This window comes from Podarcis erhardii (genome assembly GCF_964252035.2).
Source record: "Podarcis erhardii genome assembly, chromosome: 5".
Lineage (NCBI taxonomy): Eukaryota > Metazoa > Chordata > Lepidosauria > Squamata > Lacertidae > Podarcis > Podarcis erhardii.
Genome location: NC_138509.1, coordinates 85366832 through 85383638, shown reverse-complemented (window position 1 = coordinate 85383638; position 16807 = coordinate 85366832). Strand labels below are relative to the sequence as shown.

Below are 16807 nucleotides of genomic sequence, written 5' to 3'. Positions count from 1 at the left end.
TCTAAACTTCCATGTTACCTAATCTATTCTATTCCCTAACTCAGACATTGCAATTATATTACCCAATTCCTAACAGGGACAATTTTATGATCTTAAAGAGGTCTGCCTGGAAATCAAAACTGCAACAATTGTGTTTGTGTATTTGCTTCCCAATTTTAGGTTTTCTGGGGCTTGTTTCATGTGGAGATAAATTATGTTGGCTGAGGAAATTAAGGATGCTTTCCTCCCAACATCTGTTTTCATAAAGATTGAAAGATCAAGAAGCAAAATAGTTTTAGCACCCATGAGAACTTGCCCCATTTGTGAACGTAACAGGATGGTTTCTGCGAACAAAGAAAGCCTCTCATTAACAGAAAGTGTGAAAGTACACTTTTCTCTGACCTGTGCAGCCTGGGTGATTTGGAACATGTTTAGAAATGCAGTTATAATCAAATTAAACATTATGAATTATTGGTTGAGAAACATTCTTGCAGGTATTTTGCCAAAAGTCACTAGCAAATTGACAATTGTATTGTTTTCATAAAAAAAGGTTGCAATGGTATATACGTTCAGTTTGATAAGGGAGATGCTATTTTTTTCTGTAAATGTGCTACTAAGGAATGTTTGGGTTTTGATGGGAGATCTTTTGATCAGTTACTGTTATGTTTACTTGTAATGTTCATATTTATGCCAGATGCAGAGAGATCCAACCAGAAAACCTCCATTAAAATAAATTGTAAGAGAGAAATGTGACATCTGATTACTAAGCCTCTTTGCTTGCCTAACCCTGGTTTCCCCCATGCCTGAAAATCAGGGGTGGTAGCCTGTAATCAAAGGGGTCAGTTTATTCTGGAGAATCTGGGCCAGGGACCAGGAATGATTAACTTCATAATAAGTTGGCACCATGGTATTGCATTAATAAAATGGAGAAAGTTGCTCTTTACTAGATACAGTGGTACCTTGGGTTACAGACACTTCAGGTTATAGACTCCGCTAACTCAGAAATAGTACCTTGGGTTAAGAACTTTGCTTCAGGATGAGAACAGAAATTGCACGGTGGCGGTGCAGCGGCAGTGGGAGGCCCCATTAGCTAAAGTGGTGCTTCAGGTTAAGAACAGTTTCAGGTTAAGAACGGACCTCCGGAACGAATTAAGTTCTTAACCCGAGGTACCACTGTACTGCTCTTTGTCCATTTAGCCCTGTATTGTCTACTCTGGCTGGTAATAGCTTTCTCAAGCAGAATATTTTCCATTAGTTACCACCTGATCCTTTTAACTGAAAAAGCCAGAGTTTATGAACAAGAGCCCTGCTGGATCAGGCAAAAGACTCACCAGGCCAGCATCCTGTTCTCAGAGTCGCTTTGCATGGGAAGAATGCAGGCAGGACCTAAAGGTTCCGCTTTCTTTTAAAATTATTAAAACGAATGACTCCCTGCAAGTAGGAAATTAGCCTCACCTACTAAAGTCTCTGTCTGAGCATTTCTCCCTGGTGTGCAAGTTTTCTGTTTGCAAGGCATTGGGTATTTTTTTTGGGGGGGGGGAAGTATTTTGGTTGTGGTGGTTTCAACCTATGGGAATATGTATATATATAGTGCACCCTGCGCCCTTCTGAAGTGGTGCATCTTATTCTGCCACTTCAGATGCATCTCATTGTGCTATATGTGTACAGCAGACCTAACTCTGAACTTTAAAAAAACTGAACATGCCCTAGCTACGAAAAAGTGGGCAAATCACCATCTCTCAGACATGCAATGAGAAAATAAACTATTGTAAGCTGCCCTGATCTCTTATGGCAAGGTGAAAAATAAATATAAATAAATATCCCAATTCTGCTTCAGGGGTCACCTCTCATAATACTAGAACTCAGGGTCACCAAGTGAAATTAATTGGCAATAGGTTCAAGACAGACAAAGGGAAGCATTATACCACACCATAACTAACATATATTTACTGCCACAAGGTACTGTGGCGGCCGCTAGCTTATATAAGGGGGGTGGGTGGGTGTGCGCACGCATGTGTTTTAAGGATTTGACAAGTCCATTAAAGAGTGATCTAGTCTGCCAACCATGATAACTAAATTGAATGTCCATATTAGTCAACATAGCTCCAAATAACCATATGCCAGGGTGACTGACAGCCAAGACTTGCTAGCAGAAAGAGAATGCTAGATGAGACAGACCTTTACTCCTGTCCAGCAGATTAGTTCTTAGAGGTGGTCATGACAGCAGTGTGGAGGCTTCCAGAAACATGGTTTATGCTACAGTTGCTTCACAGAGTGGTTGGATCTCATAGAGTGCCATATCACACATTTGTTGACGCTGCAAGTGGTGGTATGAGCACTCTTCCCAGGCTTGGGTGATCCATATAGCAAGCCATACTATATGCTATGACTGTCACATGGGAAAGCCATTACACAAAGTTTTGTTTCAGATAGCTTCCATGCTACTGACATAACATGCCGTTCAATCCTAACGCAAATAGTTTATATTAAATTATTTCTAATAAGTTCCATAGCTATTTTCTGCTATTAATTTATCTGAAATTAGTTTTGGGTGCTGCTAATGGTCACTTTCTGTATTTCCTTTTGAAATTCCTGACAGGGCTAGAGTACTCTTATGTGGTTTGCTATATATGCTCTTTTCTAGAGAAATCGTATCAAGCCCTTGTCATTCATGCCTTAGTTCATTTCAAGGTTGGATACTGTAATTCCTGCTACATTGTCATCAGGGGCAGCCCAATCTAGAAACTACTGTTGGTTGAGAATACTGTAGCCAGATTTGTATCTGCTTTTGGCAGATTGGCTTCCGGTTTGGTTCAAAGGCTCAATTCCAGTTGCTGGCTTTGACCCTCAAAGGCCCCAGACTATGGTGTTTTTGGAACTCTCTGCACCCATATGACCCTGCTAGACACTTGTGCTCTGTTTCTGAATTCCTCCTTGTTGTCCCTTTGCCAACTGAAGTATGACTGGTAAGGACAAGAGAAAAGGGCCTTTTCAGTTGTGATGCCTAAACTATGGAATAAGAAAGGTCTGCCTGCCCACTTCTTTGATTGATTTTAAATAGGCTCTTAAGACTGTTTAAGCATATCCACTCATCTTGCCCTTCATGTTTGGAATCCTTTTCAGATAATGAGTGTGTATATGAAAGCTTCCCTGAGATTCCTTTGGAAGAAACATCTGAAAATGATGGAGAACCAAGCACTTTGTCACTCAGTATTCATGAACAATCATCTCCAGCAACATCAAGTGAAGCCTTCACACCAAAGGAGGGATCTCCTTACAAAGCACCAATATACATTCCTGATGACATACCAATTCCATCAGAGTTTGAGCTTCGAGAATCAAATATTCCTGGAGCCGGATTAGGGATATGGGCCAAAAGGAAGATTGAAGTAGGTGAAAGATTTGGACCATATGTAGGAGAACATAGCCCAAGTCTGAAAGATCCTGGCAATGGATGGGAGGTAGGAAAATGTATATGTTATTGTGTTATATTCAGTGATAATCTGTTTCCTTTAATAAAGGCAGGATTCCTAATGGATAAGTGCAGATATTTTTGAAATAACATTTTTGGTGTATCTAAGGACTGATAATATTGGGTCTTATAATTCTGGGTTGTTATAGAACAGAACACATTTAGGTAGAGATGAGACTGTGAATTGCTCACATTTCTTCCTACATCAATCCACCCTGGCTTTGCAATTTCAAATGCCTTCATTAAGATGAATGGTGAGAAGTAGGAAAAGGCAATCATTATCTGAACTTGCTTTGATGGTTTGTGGATTCCCCCCCCCCCTTTGTTGACTTTTGGTGATGTTTTGAGTATGCCACATAATATGAAAACATATCCTTCCATTAAATTGGTGTCATTTTAAAGAAAATTACCAGTATGCAGATTTTGCTCTTTGTACCCTGAGAGCAATCTTGTAGAACTATGATGTTTGCAATGCTGTTTATAGTATATTTTGTGCTATTACAGGCCATCCATTAAAATAGTACATGAGCATGTCATCCTGGAAATTTAGGTCGTGGTAATTCTTCCTTATCCTTCTTTCTGAGTCCTGTGGCTTGTCAAGCCCTATCAGAATACCCTTTGGTTTCTTCTAATTCTCATAGCTTCTCATATATCATGACCACCTTACCCTATTCCCTCCATTCTTTGTGGACCAGGTTCATTTACCAACACATTATGTCTGGCCTTAGACAACAGTGAGCCAGGCCTGCTCTCTTCCTTGCCTGACAGCATCAGGCCATTTATTATCCCCCCACCCCCCTCTAAATCAGAGAAATATGTGCCTCCTAGAGGATCTTGAGATAGAGAAGTCCTTTAGATTTCCACATTCAAATTTTACCACCTGTAATTGAGAGTTCCCATTGTTACTGGGGCAAGTCCAGTCAAAGATTTTTAGCCACCTGAGGCAGAGCAGCAAATTGCACCCTCTACGAATTTAAGCTGCACAGTACTCAAAAACTGCCTGGTTAAGTTTAACACCTAACCTGAGACAGAAAACCTCACAAGCTCATTGACAGTAGAAATAAAGCAATAAGCAACAATTTTCTGCCTTTGTCATTCCCACCAAAATCAGCTGCCTTAGTCAGCTGCTTCACTTAGCTGTGGGTGTGGAAGGAGTGTGGTATACTGAGTGACCAGCTGACCAGGCAGCTTTACCTTGCCATAGCTTGGAAAGTCACTCATTATGGCTTGGGAGAGGAGTATCTTTCAGCCTGACCAAGTGAGAAGAAGACGTTATCCTTACTTGAAATAAAAAAACAAAAAAACTGTCCAGTAGCACTTTAGAGACCAACTAAGTTTGTTCTGGGTATAAGCTTTTGTGTGCATGCACACTTCTTCAGATACGAAAGCTTATACCCAGAAACACGAAAGCTTATACCCAGAACAAACTTAGTTGGTCTCTAAGATGCTACTGGACAATTTTTTATTTATTTTATTTATTTTGACTGCGTCAGACCAACATGGCTACCTACCTGAATCTATTATCTTCACTTGTCCATGTATGTATAAGGCAGGTCTTCCATGGACAGGATCATTATATTTTGGCTTTTCTGTTCCTGGGATTTTTGACTTCTTCACAGCAACCCACCATTTACTTATTCTGTCTGGTTCATACTGCAGATTTATTTCATTTTGCTGCATTCTGCACCTGATGCTGGAGCATCAGGCAGGATCCTTAGTTAAGAGGACAGCAGTGTGGGCTCCCTGCTACCTCAGCAAAGGCATGGATTAGTTTACCTCAAGGTTTACCGCCATTGCTGCATCCCAGGATGCTTGGGTGGCACTCACAGGACTGGTTCAAATTGTCACAGCAGTTGCCTTCCAACTTTCAACATTTCCCCAGCAGGTGACCCACTCACTCAAATAGCATGTGAATTGTCAGAAACATGAGCCATGCCTGCCTGCCATGCCTTGCCTTGCTACTGCGAACCTGAACCCAGTAAAGTTGCGGCCTGTCTTTTATCCAGTCTTGAGTCCTGTGTGGGTCTTTCCCCACACAGAGTTTCATTACTGTCTGTGGCTGCAAAGCATGCAAGCGTTATATTCATCCAGTGGGAATGCCCAGGCACTGTTCAACTTCTCTGGCTCCCATTTCTTTTTAAAAAATATGTCATATTAAAAATAAATCTAGTCTTACTCTTTTCTCACCTCTCTTGTATATGCAGAAAAGCCACAAGGTGGCTCTTTATCACTTTATGCTTTGATGCTGCTTATTATGTGGGAGTATGGTCATGCCTTCTCAAATATATCACCTCGTAGTTCATGGGGGCTTTTCATAGAATCTTGCTGATTTCCTGGAAACAAGGTACAAGGTAGATGAGATAGAATGTGTCTATCTGTGCAAATAAAATGGCATGTTGAAACTGAGACCTCTAGTCAACATTGTTCTGATGCGATCGTAACAAAAATATTGTAAGACTCATTTATATAGCCTCTTTAAGAGCACATAATAAATATAGCCATACCCTCCATTTTGTTGCAAAAGGCGGAAGGAAATCATAGTTTGCATTGTTATCTCTACTAAGGAAGGAATCCAGTATTGCATTATTACAGTTATTCCATCAGAAGAAGAAGAAGAAGAGTTTGGATTTGATATCCCGCCTTTCACTCCCCTTCAGGAGTCTCAAAGCGGCTAACATTCTCCTTTCCCTTCCTCCCCCACAACAAACACTCTGTGAGGTGAGTGGGGCTGAGAGACTTCAGAGAAGTGTGACTAGCCCAAGGTCACCCAGCAGCTGCATGTGGAGGAGCGGAGACGCGAACCCGGTTCCCCAGATTACGAGACTACCGCTCTTAACCACTACGCCACACTGGCTCTCAGTACAAAATGTATGCTTGTCAGACAGAACAGAGTCCCCTCCCCTCATGCACTGAACTGGGGATGGGTATGCAGGTGGGGTGCGCAGGGGGAGGAGATGGAAGAAGCCCTGATGCGCTAGTGGGACTCATTGCGCTGATGCAATTATTTAGTTGAATCTGGCCCTAACAATTTATGTTTGGGTGTACTCAATATTTTATATCTACAGATTTCAACTAAGCACCCAGTATTAAAATGTAGCAACCCCCCAACACACAAAAACAGCCATACTTTTAAAAGCAAACTTTTAATAAAATATATGAGTAATATTTGTAAACATATGGGCCTTATTTTGCTGATAGTTAATAACAAATATCTAGCTTGGAGCATTTATAACTTGAAGTAGTTGCTGTTCACAACTGGCCTCTTTTTCTTTCTTTCTTTTTAAAATGACTCTCTCCTAATAGGTCAGATGGAAGGATTGAAAACTATAATTAAAAATTGTGATCGAATGTGCAGAAATATTTACTACAACCTAGCATCCTTCTAACACCATAGAATGTTGCGATACCCAAACAAAGATTGTGCCCATATGAAGTCTGCAATATCATGGCAATTGTGCTTGTTCAAATGCTTCACGTATTCAATGTGTTGTGGGACAAAAAATAATAATGTTGTGACATAGTTCTGCTTGGGTCATAATTGGAGTGCTGTAGAGCAGCTTAAATGAAAAGCTATAAATTTGAATTTGATCTCAGTTTGTGGGTCCAAAGCTGAGCATCGTCTAATCAGGTATTGCTTGGCTAAAGTACAAATCGAACAAGAGGTCACTGGGCAAGGGCAAAGGTCAAGCTTTTTTGCAGTTTGTCACTGCAGTTTTAGTATTTGCCAGCAGGCCAATCATGTGTTGAGGCCAAGTATTTGTAGCTCACTGCAAAAAAGAGAACGGCCTACTTCTTAATCAACAAAGAAAACAGATTTTAAACAGCTGTCAGCAATTTAAAAAACAACCTACATTAAAAAAAACACAAAACATAAAAGTTGCGATTTCACCATACTTTGTTCCTTGGGAAAGATGTGAGGAATAACTACTTGGAAATGCTATGAAAGGAAACTTCAAATCCTTCCCTAGGACTTGGATAATTTGCATGTGTGTGCAGATGCATTCATTCCCTCTCCTCTCTACTGCAGCTTGTTGAACATTTTGGTTCCTCCTGTTCTGTGGTTTGAAAGATTTAATCATCATGTTCATGGAGACATAGTTTATCCCTAGTGGTTTTCGGATTCATTGTATATTAATGCTTGAGCTGGGTATTAGGAAAGTGGAAACAGAAGGCATCAGATCCAAAATATAAAACAGAAAATGCCTCACATTTTTATTACAAGTGTGAACAACTTGGGACATGATTATTTGCATGTTTTAATTAATTAATTGAAACAAACTAAAAGTAATGCTGCAACGTGCTGCCCCAAGGGCTGGGGCTAGATAACATCATTTAACCAAAGACATAAATTAAATTCAAATTCAGTTAACCAAAATACAAGCAGTGCTCAGGCTTTTACATCTGCAGTCTACTGTGGTAACAATATGATTTTATATGTTGTCCAAGATGGCAGCAGAAAACTCCCCGGATGCTGCATAGTTCAATGGAGAAGGCACACAATGATGTTTGCTCTGGGGGTGAGGTTTGACACATTCTGCCTGCATATAGGTGATGAGAAATTCTTAGTGGCTTTCCTTAATGGGGAAATGATCCCTGTCCTTTTAGTCTTGAAGGCCCTCTGCCTTGTAGATCACACCAATAACCTGCTCCTCATACACAAACCATAGGGTTGGTACCAATGTGAATGAAATATCAGCTTATCCAAATATTTCAGGTATGCTTTGGGACGCATATTAAAATAAATATTTGATGCAAACATTTCAGACAATATGTCTACGACCAAGGTCAACGAAAGCTGTAAAAATCTGGAAGTCATTCATATTTTTATGTGAATGCCTGAAATGAAGTAAGAACGTAAGATGGATCAAGTTAATGGCCCATCTAGTTCAGCATTTTGTTCTCACAGTAGCCAACCAGATGCCTATGCAAAGCCTGCAAGCAGGACTGAGTGCAAAGGCATAAATGCAAATCCATAGAAGAGCCATCATACAATTCTAAAATCTGCTTCCTAAAAATCAGCAGGGAGGAAGGGAAGTGCGTATACCTAGGGAGAGAGTTCCTCAGTGTTTAGCATCACTGCTGAGAAGGCCCTGCTTTTTATAGCAACCCATCATCCTTCAGACAGAGTAGGATATTTAAGGAAGATCTTAATGTGCTGCTTGACTCATGTGGGAGAAGGCTGTTTTGAGATGTGATTGACACTGATCCATGGGTCCATACAGTGCTGCTGCTGTCATGTATATATTCTGGAAATCAAGTGGGGCATGTCATAGCCACTTCCCATATTGACATGGGGAGCAGCCACTCTAAAAACTGCTTCTTTCTTTCCAAAGTAAACAACTGTAAATCTGAATGGCAAGCACTGTTCGGTGTACTATTTAAGACACAACTGTAAAAACATTTTATAGGGATCAGACTTTGGCCAAATCTTGGAATGAATGCCTAACTAATTTTGAAGCAAAGTTATATGCATTTTAACTGTTGGGTCCATTGGGATTTTTTGCTGAACAGGAATACAGGTAATATAGGGAAATGGGTGGCGCTGTGGTCTAAAACGCTGAGTCTCTTGGGTTTGCTGATCAGAAGGTTGGCACTTTGAAACCGCGCGATGAGGTGAGCTCCTGTCGTTTCCCCCCAGCTCCTGCCAACCTAGCAGTTTGAAAGCATACCAGTGCAAGTAGATAAATAGGTACCACCGTGGCGGAAAGGTAAACGGTGTTTCCGTGCACTCTGGCACTTGTCACGGTCCTCCGTGCGCCAGTAGCGGTTTAGTCTTGCTGGCCACATGACCAGAAAGCTGTCTGTGGACAAATGCCAGCTCCCTCGGCCTGAAGCGAGATGAGCACTGCACCCCATAGTCGTCTTTGACTGGACATAACCATCCAGGGGTCCTTTATCTTTTACCTTTACCTTATAGGGAATATTATGAAACAACCTCAGCAAGGGGAAAACTACACATTACATGGAAGGCATGCTTTATCAAGCATGCTTACAACTGGCCTTCCTTCCTTCTCTCTGTCTCTCTCTCTCTCTCTCTCTCTCTCTCTCTCTCTCTCTTGCCTTCTCATTCTCTCTCTCTGTAAAAAAATAGCTGAATAAGACTCCAGTCTGACCACAGCAGGAGGAGGATTTCACCCTTTAACCCTTTACCTCTGTAACACTTTCCTGCCAAGAACCTCCCCTGAAGCTATTTGCCCCCAAAGGTAGTATTTCAGGGCAAAATAGCAGTGGGTGGGCAGGGAAATGAGATAATATTCAGCAGGGAAATAGCAAGCAAAGGGAAAGTTAAACCCCTTTTGCTGTTTTGGTGGCTGCTTTTGCTTTTAAAAAGTGTAGTTTTTAAAAGCAGACTTTTAAATGCACATGTTTAAAGTAACATGTAGTTTGGCCCTGAAAGAAAATAATATTCTAATACTAAATGAAAAGATTGACTGACTGCTCCTGATATTACCTTTAAAGAAAGATATACTGTTCAGCTCCTTAGGAAGATACAAAACCTAAAAATGAAGAAAAAGACAAAATAATCATAGGAACTATTTTTTAAAAAATATTGACACACACTCATAATTCTTCCCATTAAATAAATCTTGATAAAAAATTTTTATTATGAAATGACACATTATGCAAGCTGGGATTCAAAGATGAGTTCCTTACGTTAAGTATAGTAGATGCCATTAAGGAAAACAGTCAATATGTCACTAAGCCACAGCCTGTAAAATTAAATTGATTTGGTAAATGTAAGTAAGATAGATCTGTTTGCTTTCATCATCAATTTCGAGGGGGTGAACAGGTGATGTCACCAACCTGGGAGCGATAAAGATGCAGGACCATCTGGAAAGCTTGGTGATGGATGGGCAACTGCTTTTGGATGGTGACAGTGCTGTGGCACTTTGTCACTTGGGATGCAGTACTTAATAACTTTTCAATACCATCATAATAAATTTCACTGCCTTATTAATATAGAAATGGTGAGTTATTACTGTGATGGCCATTGTAAATAACAGGAGATGCAGCTGTCAAAAGCTGATTGTTTGGGCATGTTTCCTTAAGCAACGTAGTTGACTTGGGATATTCGGTGCATGTCTGTACTAAGCAGAGTTTATTACTCTTGTCAAAAGAGAAAAAAAGCAAGGCATTCAAATATTATATCAAGTCCTTTATAAAATAAAGTTTAATACATTAGCTGACTTTTCTTTGGGTAAGTTGCATAAAACAGGAGGCTAAGTCATCTTTAATAATGATATTTAATGTAAAATAATATCTGTACTCCATAAGAATGTCCTTTCCTAACTGAGACAGATATTTGTTCACTCATCAAAACACTAAGAACAAAAAAACCCTCTTTTCATTAACAGGTTACCTTTGATAAAGACCTGCTATTCTCTAGCAGTATCAAGCAGGAGGGAGGGGAACCCGAACAGATGTAGCTAATAGCACGCAATGACAAAGAAATATGGGCAAAATTATAACCATGTGTCATGAAATAGTAGGCAGGAAAGATCATCTGGGTGTGTTTGATGAAAGCCCTGGACTGCTCTGTGACACGGACATCAGCCTGACGCCTCGAAAGAAACAAAATGTGTAGATAGATGGAAGGAGAAGATGAATGACCTAGATCAATCATTTAGCACTATTCAGCTTGTTATACCATTGTTCCATAGGAAGATAATTAAATCAGTGATGTCTTTCTTATTTGTTGAAAGGGTGGCACAAACTTGTAAAGAATATCAAAAGCACCTCAAACATATTATTCTTTTTTTAAAAAAAATAAAATAAAGTAGGATACTGACTTTGCTTTTCAGACTTGGGCTTTGTGAGTTTAATTAAATGTCTTTTCTTAGCATTTCTGTAACTGCTGAAAAGAGAGCCAGCAGTCTATTAACAGGCAATAAAGTTCAGGAAGCCTACAACTAGTTTCTTGGGTCAGAGGTGAAAACTGCATGCAAAATGAAACAAAGGTGTGTTTTGATGGCTCAACAAGCAGTGAAGAGACAGAGCGCAAGTACGCACTGGGAGAGTGTGACATTCTTAAAGAGAAGCAAGAGGGGAGCTGCCTTATTCAGCTATAGTACACAGTGAAACTAACCAACAGTGGCACTGGTCATTATTGTGCCAGTCATAGATTGGCTTTTGCATTGGTATTTTGGCAAAATGCTTTTCCTCTCCTTACCCCCCCTCCTTTTGTACCACAGCTTGGAGGTCTCGGAACCCCCTAGTCTACCATCCAGCCTATATGTAGGCAGTGGCGTAGCGTGGGGGGTGCAGGGGGGGCCGGCCGCACCGGGCGCAACATCTGGGGGTTAGGGTTAGGGGGCGCAAATCCACGAGTTAGGGGGCGCAAATCCATGGGTTAGGGGGCACAAATTACTTGCCTTGCCCTGGGTGCTGACAACCCACGCTACGCCACTGTATGTAGGGCTTGCCTAGCAGGACCTCCACCCTATTCACACAGCTGTACCAGACAACTACTCCCTGTTGTGGTACCCAGCAAGTCTCCCTTCTTATATTGATCTCCTTTGCTGTCACATTAGCCTGATGATGAGCTCTTGCCTTTATCAAACCTATGGTTGCAGTATCACTATAGATATTCATCTATATCAAAATAAAAAAATTCCTTCCAGTAGCACTATACCCATTTTTCACCTTTTCACCCCTTGCTTTTTCCTGTAAGACCTATTGCAGTCGTTAAGAGTCATCAACAGGCTCATCACAGCTATCTGCCTATCACCCATTCCCACCACCCTTCTGAGTAATACCCCTCCCCACCTTCTCACTATATAGAAGGGTCTGGTGACTTCTGTTTCAGTGTATCTGAAGAAGCGTGCATGCACACGAAAGCTCATACCAAGAACTAACTTAGTTGGTCTTTAAGGTGCTACTGGAAGGAATTTTTTTATTTTGATATTAATCTATTCACCCTTGCAGAGCCTCAATGCCTTCTCTGCATAATGGGGGAGATGGTGGGATGTTTTGCCTCAGGTGCCAAAATGTATTGGGCTTTCCCTGCTGAATAATGTCACAGATTCTGGACTTCTACCTCCTTCTGTAGCAATCCATGAGATCTCTTTACTTCTGAAGAGAGAGCACCATGGAACAGAGCAAAAGAACTGCAATCTAGGAAAGTCCTAAGGATCCCATGACAGGGTTTCACTTTTAGATTGAGGATCATTTACATTGGATTTTACAGGAGAATGTAAAGAAGCTAAGTTGTTAACCTTGTGCCCTGTGCAGTTGGCAACTGAAGCAAAGCCATGAAGCATGCTTCTTTAGTATCACTCTACAGGTGGGTGCAAAACACAAAGCTTTGACAAGTACATAGAGGAACTCATTAATAGGAGTTACAGATAGGTAGCCGTGTTGGTCTGCCATGGTCAAAACAAAATAAAAAAATTCCTTCCAGTAGCACCTTAAAGACCAACTGAGTATCATTAATAGGATACACTTATGTTTGGCCATTCAATTTGGCCTTGGAGAGACCAAAGTAAATTTCCCAATGAACACTGCATCCACTGATTACCTAATTAACAGTTGTTTCCATCCATTTAAGGATAGGATCCCCCACCTCTTTATCATTTGAAACTCTTATCAGCTGCCTGCTGTTTTGCTTCCTAACATTGTCCTCATTACCAGCTGGAGGAAAACTTGTATTGTCATACATCCAGTTATTTAGCATATCACTATGGCCTGACTATGTACTCCCTCCTTCAGCATCTGTCTGACCCTGGCTATTCCTTTTGTTTCAGATAGTCTGTAGTTTAGGTGACAGTATTAAATGTTTTTCCTCAATGTTGTTCAGTTTTTTAGTCTTATTGGGCTGTTCAAAGCTGGTTCAGTCAGCCAAGGCTTCCCAGAAGTTCAAGCCTTACGTGACCTCTCATTAGATGAGCTGCTTCAACATCTAGCTGCTTTACTTGCCTCTTCTATCCCCTTTTCCTGTCTCCTTTCGTTGTTTGCCATTTTATGTAGATTAGTTGGGAACCTTAAAGGGACACAAGCTTTGAGTTCTCCTTTGGGAATATCTTTGGAGGGTTCCATGAAACCCAGATTGTTACTAAAAATTATCTAGTTTTAAATCAGGATATTATTGGTAAAGCACAGTCTGCAATGTAGAAAGCTAAACTGTCATTTACACCCAGAAACTTGTGCTTAGGACTGACATAAGAAGAGCCCATTTAGTCTAGCATACCGTTCCCACAGCAGCCTGTCAAAAAACTGTAAACATGTTGTTGTTGTTGTTTAGTCATTTAGTCGTGTCTGACTCTTCGTGACCCCATGGACCAGAGCACGCCAGGCACTTCTGTCTTCCACTGCCTCCTGCAGTTTGGTCAAACTCATGCTGGTAGCTTCGAAGACACTATCCAACCATCTCGTCCTTTGTCGTCCCCTTCTCCTTGTGCCCTCCATCTTTCCCAACATCTGGGTCTTTTCCAGGGAGTCTTCTCTTCTCATGAGGTGGCCAAAGTATTGGAGCCTCAGCTTCCAGTGAGCACTCAGGGCTGATTTCCTTAAGAATGGATAGGTTTGATCTTCTTGCAGTCCATGGGACTCTCAAGAGTCTCCTCCAGCACCATAATTCAAAAGCATCAATTCTTCGGCGATTAGCCTTTTTTATGGTCCAGCTCTCACTTCCATACATCGCTACTGGGAAAACCATAGCTTTTACTATATGGACCTTTGTTGGCAAGGTGATGTCTCTACTTTTTAAGATGCTGTCTAGGTTTGTCATTGCTTTCCTCCCAAGAAGCAGGCATCTCTTAATTTCGTGGCTGCTGTCACCATCTGCAGTGATCATGGAGCCCAAGAAAGTAAAATCTCTCACTGCCTCCATTTCTTCCCCTTCTATTTGCCAGGAGGTGATGGGACCAGTGGCCATGATCTTCGTTTTATTGATGTTGAGCTTCAGACCATATTTTGCACTCTCCTCTTTCACCCTCAATAAAAGGTTCTTTAATTCCTCCTCACTTTCTGCCATCAAGGTTGTGTCATCTGCATATCTGAGGTTGTTGATATTTCTTCCAGCAATCTTAATTCCGGCTAGGGATTCATCCAGCCCAGCCTTTCGCATGATGAATTCTGCATATAAGTTAAATAAGCAGGGAGACAAAATACAGCCTTGTCGTACTCCTTTCCCAATTTTGAACCAATCAGTTGTTCCATATCCAGTTCTAACTGTAGCTTCTTGTCCCATATAGAGATTTCTCAGGAGACAGATGATGTGATCAGGCACTCCCATTTCTTTAAGAACTTGCCATAGTTTGCTGTGGTCGACACAGTCAAAGGCTTTTGCATAGTCAATGAAGCAGAAGTAGATGTCTTTCTGGAACTCTCTAGCTTTCTCCATAATCCAGCGCACGTTTGCAATTTGGTCTCTGGTTCCTCTGCCTCTTCTAAATCCAGCTTGCCCTTCTGGGAGTTCTCGGTCCACATACTGTTTGAGCCTTCCTTGTAGAATTTTAAGCATAACCTTGCTAGCGTGTGAAATGAGTGCAATTGTGCGGTAGCTGGAGCATTCTTTAGCACTGCCCTTCTTTGGGATTGGGATGTAGACTGATCTTCTCCAATCCTCTGGCCACTGCTGAGTTTTCCAAACTTGCTGGCATATTGAGTGTAGCACCTTAACAGCATCATATTTTAAAATTTTAAATAGTTCAGCTGGAATACCATCACTTCCACTGGCCTTGTTATTTACAGTGCTTTCTAAGGCCCATTTGACTTCACTCTCCAGGATGTCTGGCTCAAGGTCAGCAACCACACTACCTGGGGTGTACGAGCCATCCATACCTTTCTGGTATAATTCCTCTGTGTATTCTTGCCACCTCTTCTTGATGTCTTCTGTTTCTGTTAGGTCCTTACCACTTTTGTCCTTTATTATGGTAATCTTTGAACGAAATGTTCCTGTCAGGGGTTCAGGAGCAGAGACACAGGAGAAGGAGCAAATGGAGAGTGAGGAGGAGGAATCCGAGGGGGGTGTAGGCAGTGACAGTGGTCAGAGAGATTCCACGAGTCTCTCCAGCGAATCGGAAGATTCACAGAGAGGAGCGCCGATGGCCAGGGCAAGGGGGGTGCCAAGGGGGAAACCCCAGAAGGAAGGGGCCAGCGGGGACTCCCTGAGCAGCAGTTGGAAATCAGGACCAGCGTCCCCACCAGAGCGTAGTGGGGGGGAGGAGTCCCAGGCATCGGGACCAGTCTTCTCACCACCAGAGGGAGGAGATGAGTCAGGATTGGCCACGCCTCCATCGGAGAGCGGGGAAACGGTCAAGAGGAAAGTCACCGGCTGGGCGCGCGCGCCAAGTTCAAATGTACAGGCGAGCGGCACAGCAGGTAGCCCGGATAGGGAGCCAGGTCCTAAAGCCCGCCGGAAGGAAGGGCAAGACTCAGGGGGGTCAGCGTCAGAAGAGTCCAGGAGGGAGGAAACCCCAGGGGGCAGAAGGACCCAGAGGAGGAAGGAACAGCGCAGGAGGTGGAGCCGGGCTAGGATCTTAAACTGGTGCGGAAGGGGTAGTGACTCAGAGGGGACTTCGCCGGTCTAGGGCCAAGACATAGGGCTGCACGCTCTGGGGTTTGAAATGGAAACTAAACTTCAATAAAGACTCTTGTACATTACATCAACCGGGCGTTGGTCCTCTGTGAGCTGGGACCTAGAGGCAGCTCTGACAGTTCCTTTCATATCTCCAATTTTCTTGAACAGATCTCTGGTTCTTCCCATTCTGTTGTTATCTTCTATTTTTTTTGCATTGCTCATTTAAGAAGGCCTTCTTGTCTTTCCTTGCTATTTTTTGGAAGTCTGCATTCAATTTCCTGTATCTTTCTCTATCTCCCTCGCATTTCGCTTGCCTTCTCTCCCCTGCTATTTGTAAGGTCTCATTGGACAGCCACTTTGCTTTCTTGCATTTCCTTTTCATTGGGATGGTTTTCGTTGCTGCCTCCTGTATAATGTTACGAGCCTCCATCCATAGTTCTTCAGGCACTCTGTCCAGCAAATCTAAATCCTTAAACCTGTTCCTCACTTCCACTGTGTATTCATAAGGGATTTGATTTAGATTGTATCTTACTGTAAACATGACATAGGTGCTAAAGCACTTGCCTTACTTGTGTTCCCTAGCAGCTGTTATTCAGAAGAATACTGCCTCTGACACACTGGAGGTAGTAGTATATAGCTAGTCATCACTGATATTCTCCATGAATTGGTCCTAAGTCCTTTTAAAGCTATCACAGTTGGCTTTCAAGAAACTCCTAGTGGGGAACTCAGGAAACTTGTTCCTTCTCTCTTTTGCACAACTAATTATTGGCATCTTAACCAACACCTTTCTCATCCTCTCCGTTTCCTAAATCTCATTGTCTTTTCTGCTCTCACAG

At 41.9% G+C, this 16807-nt stretch overlaps 1 protein-coding gene across 12 annotated transcripts in view; it reads left to right on the top strand.

The window, feature by feature from the left end:
• MECOM (MDS1 and EVI1 complex locus) overlaps nt 1–16807 on the top strand; it is a 481167-nt gene that overhangs the window by 213233 nt on the left and 251127 nt on the right. For all 12 annotated transcript variants that reach the window (XM_081862144.1, XM_081862138.1, XM_081862151.1 and 9 more), the window contains exon 2: nt 3103–3440. In XM_081862144.1, coding sequence (XP_081718270.1) covers nt 3103–3440 — 338 coding nt within the window. The remainder of the gene's footprint in view (nt 1–3102; nt 3441–16807) is intronic.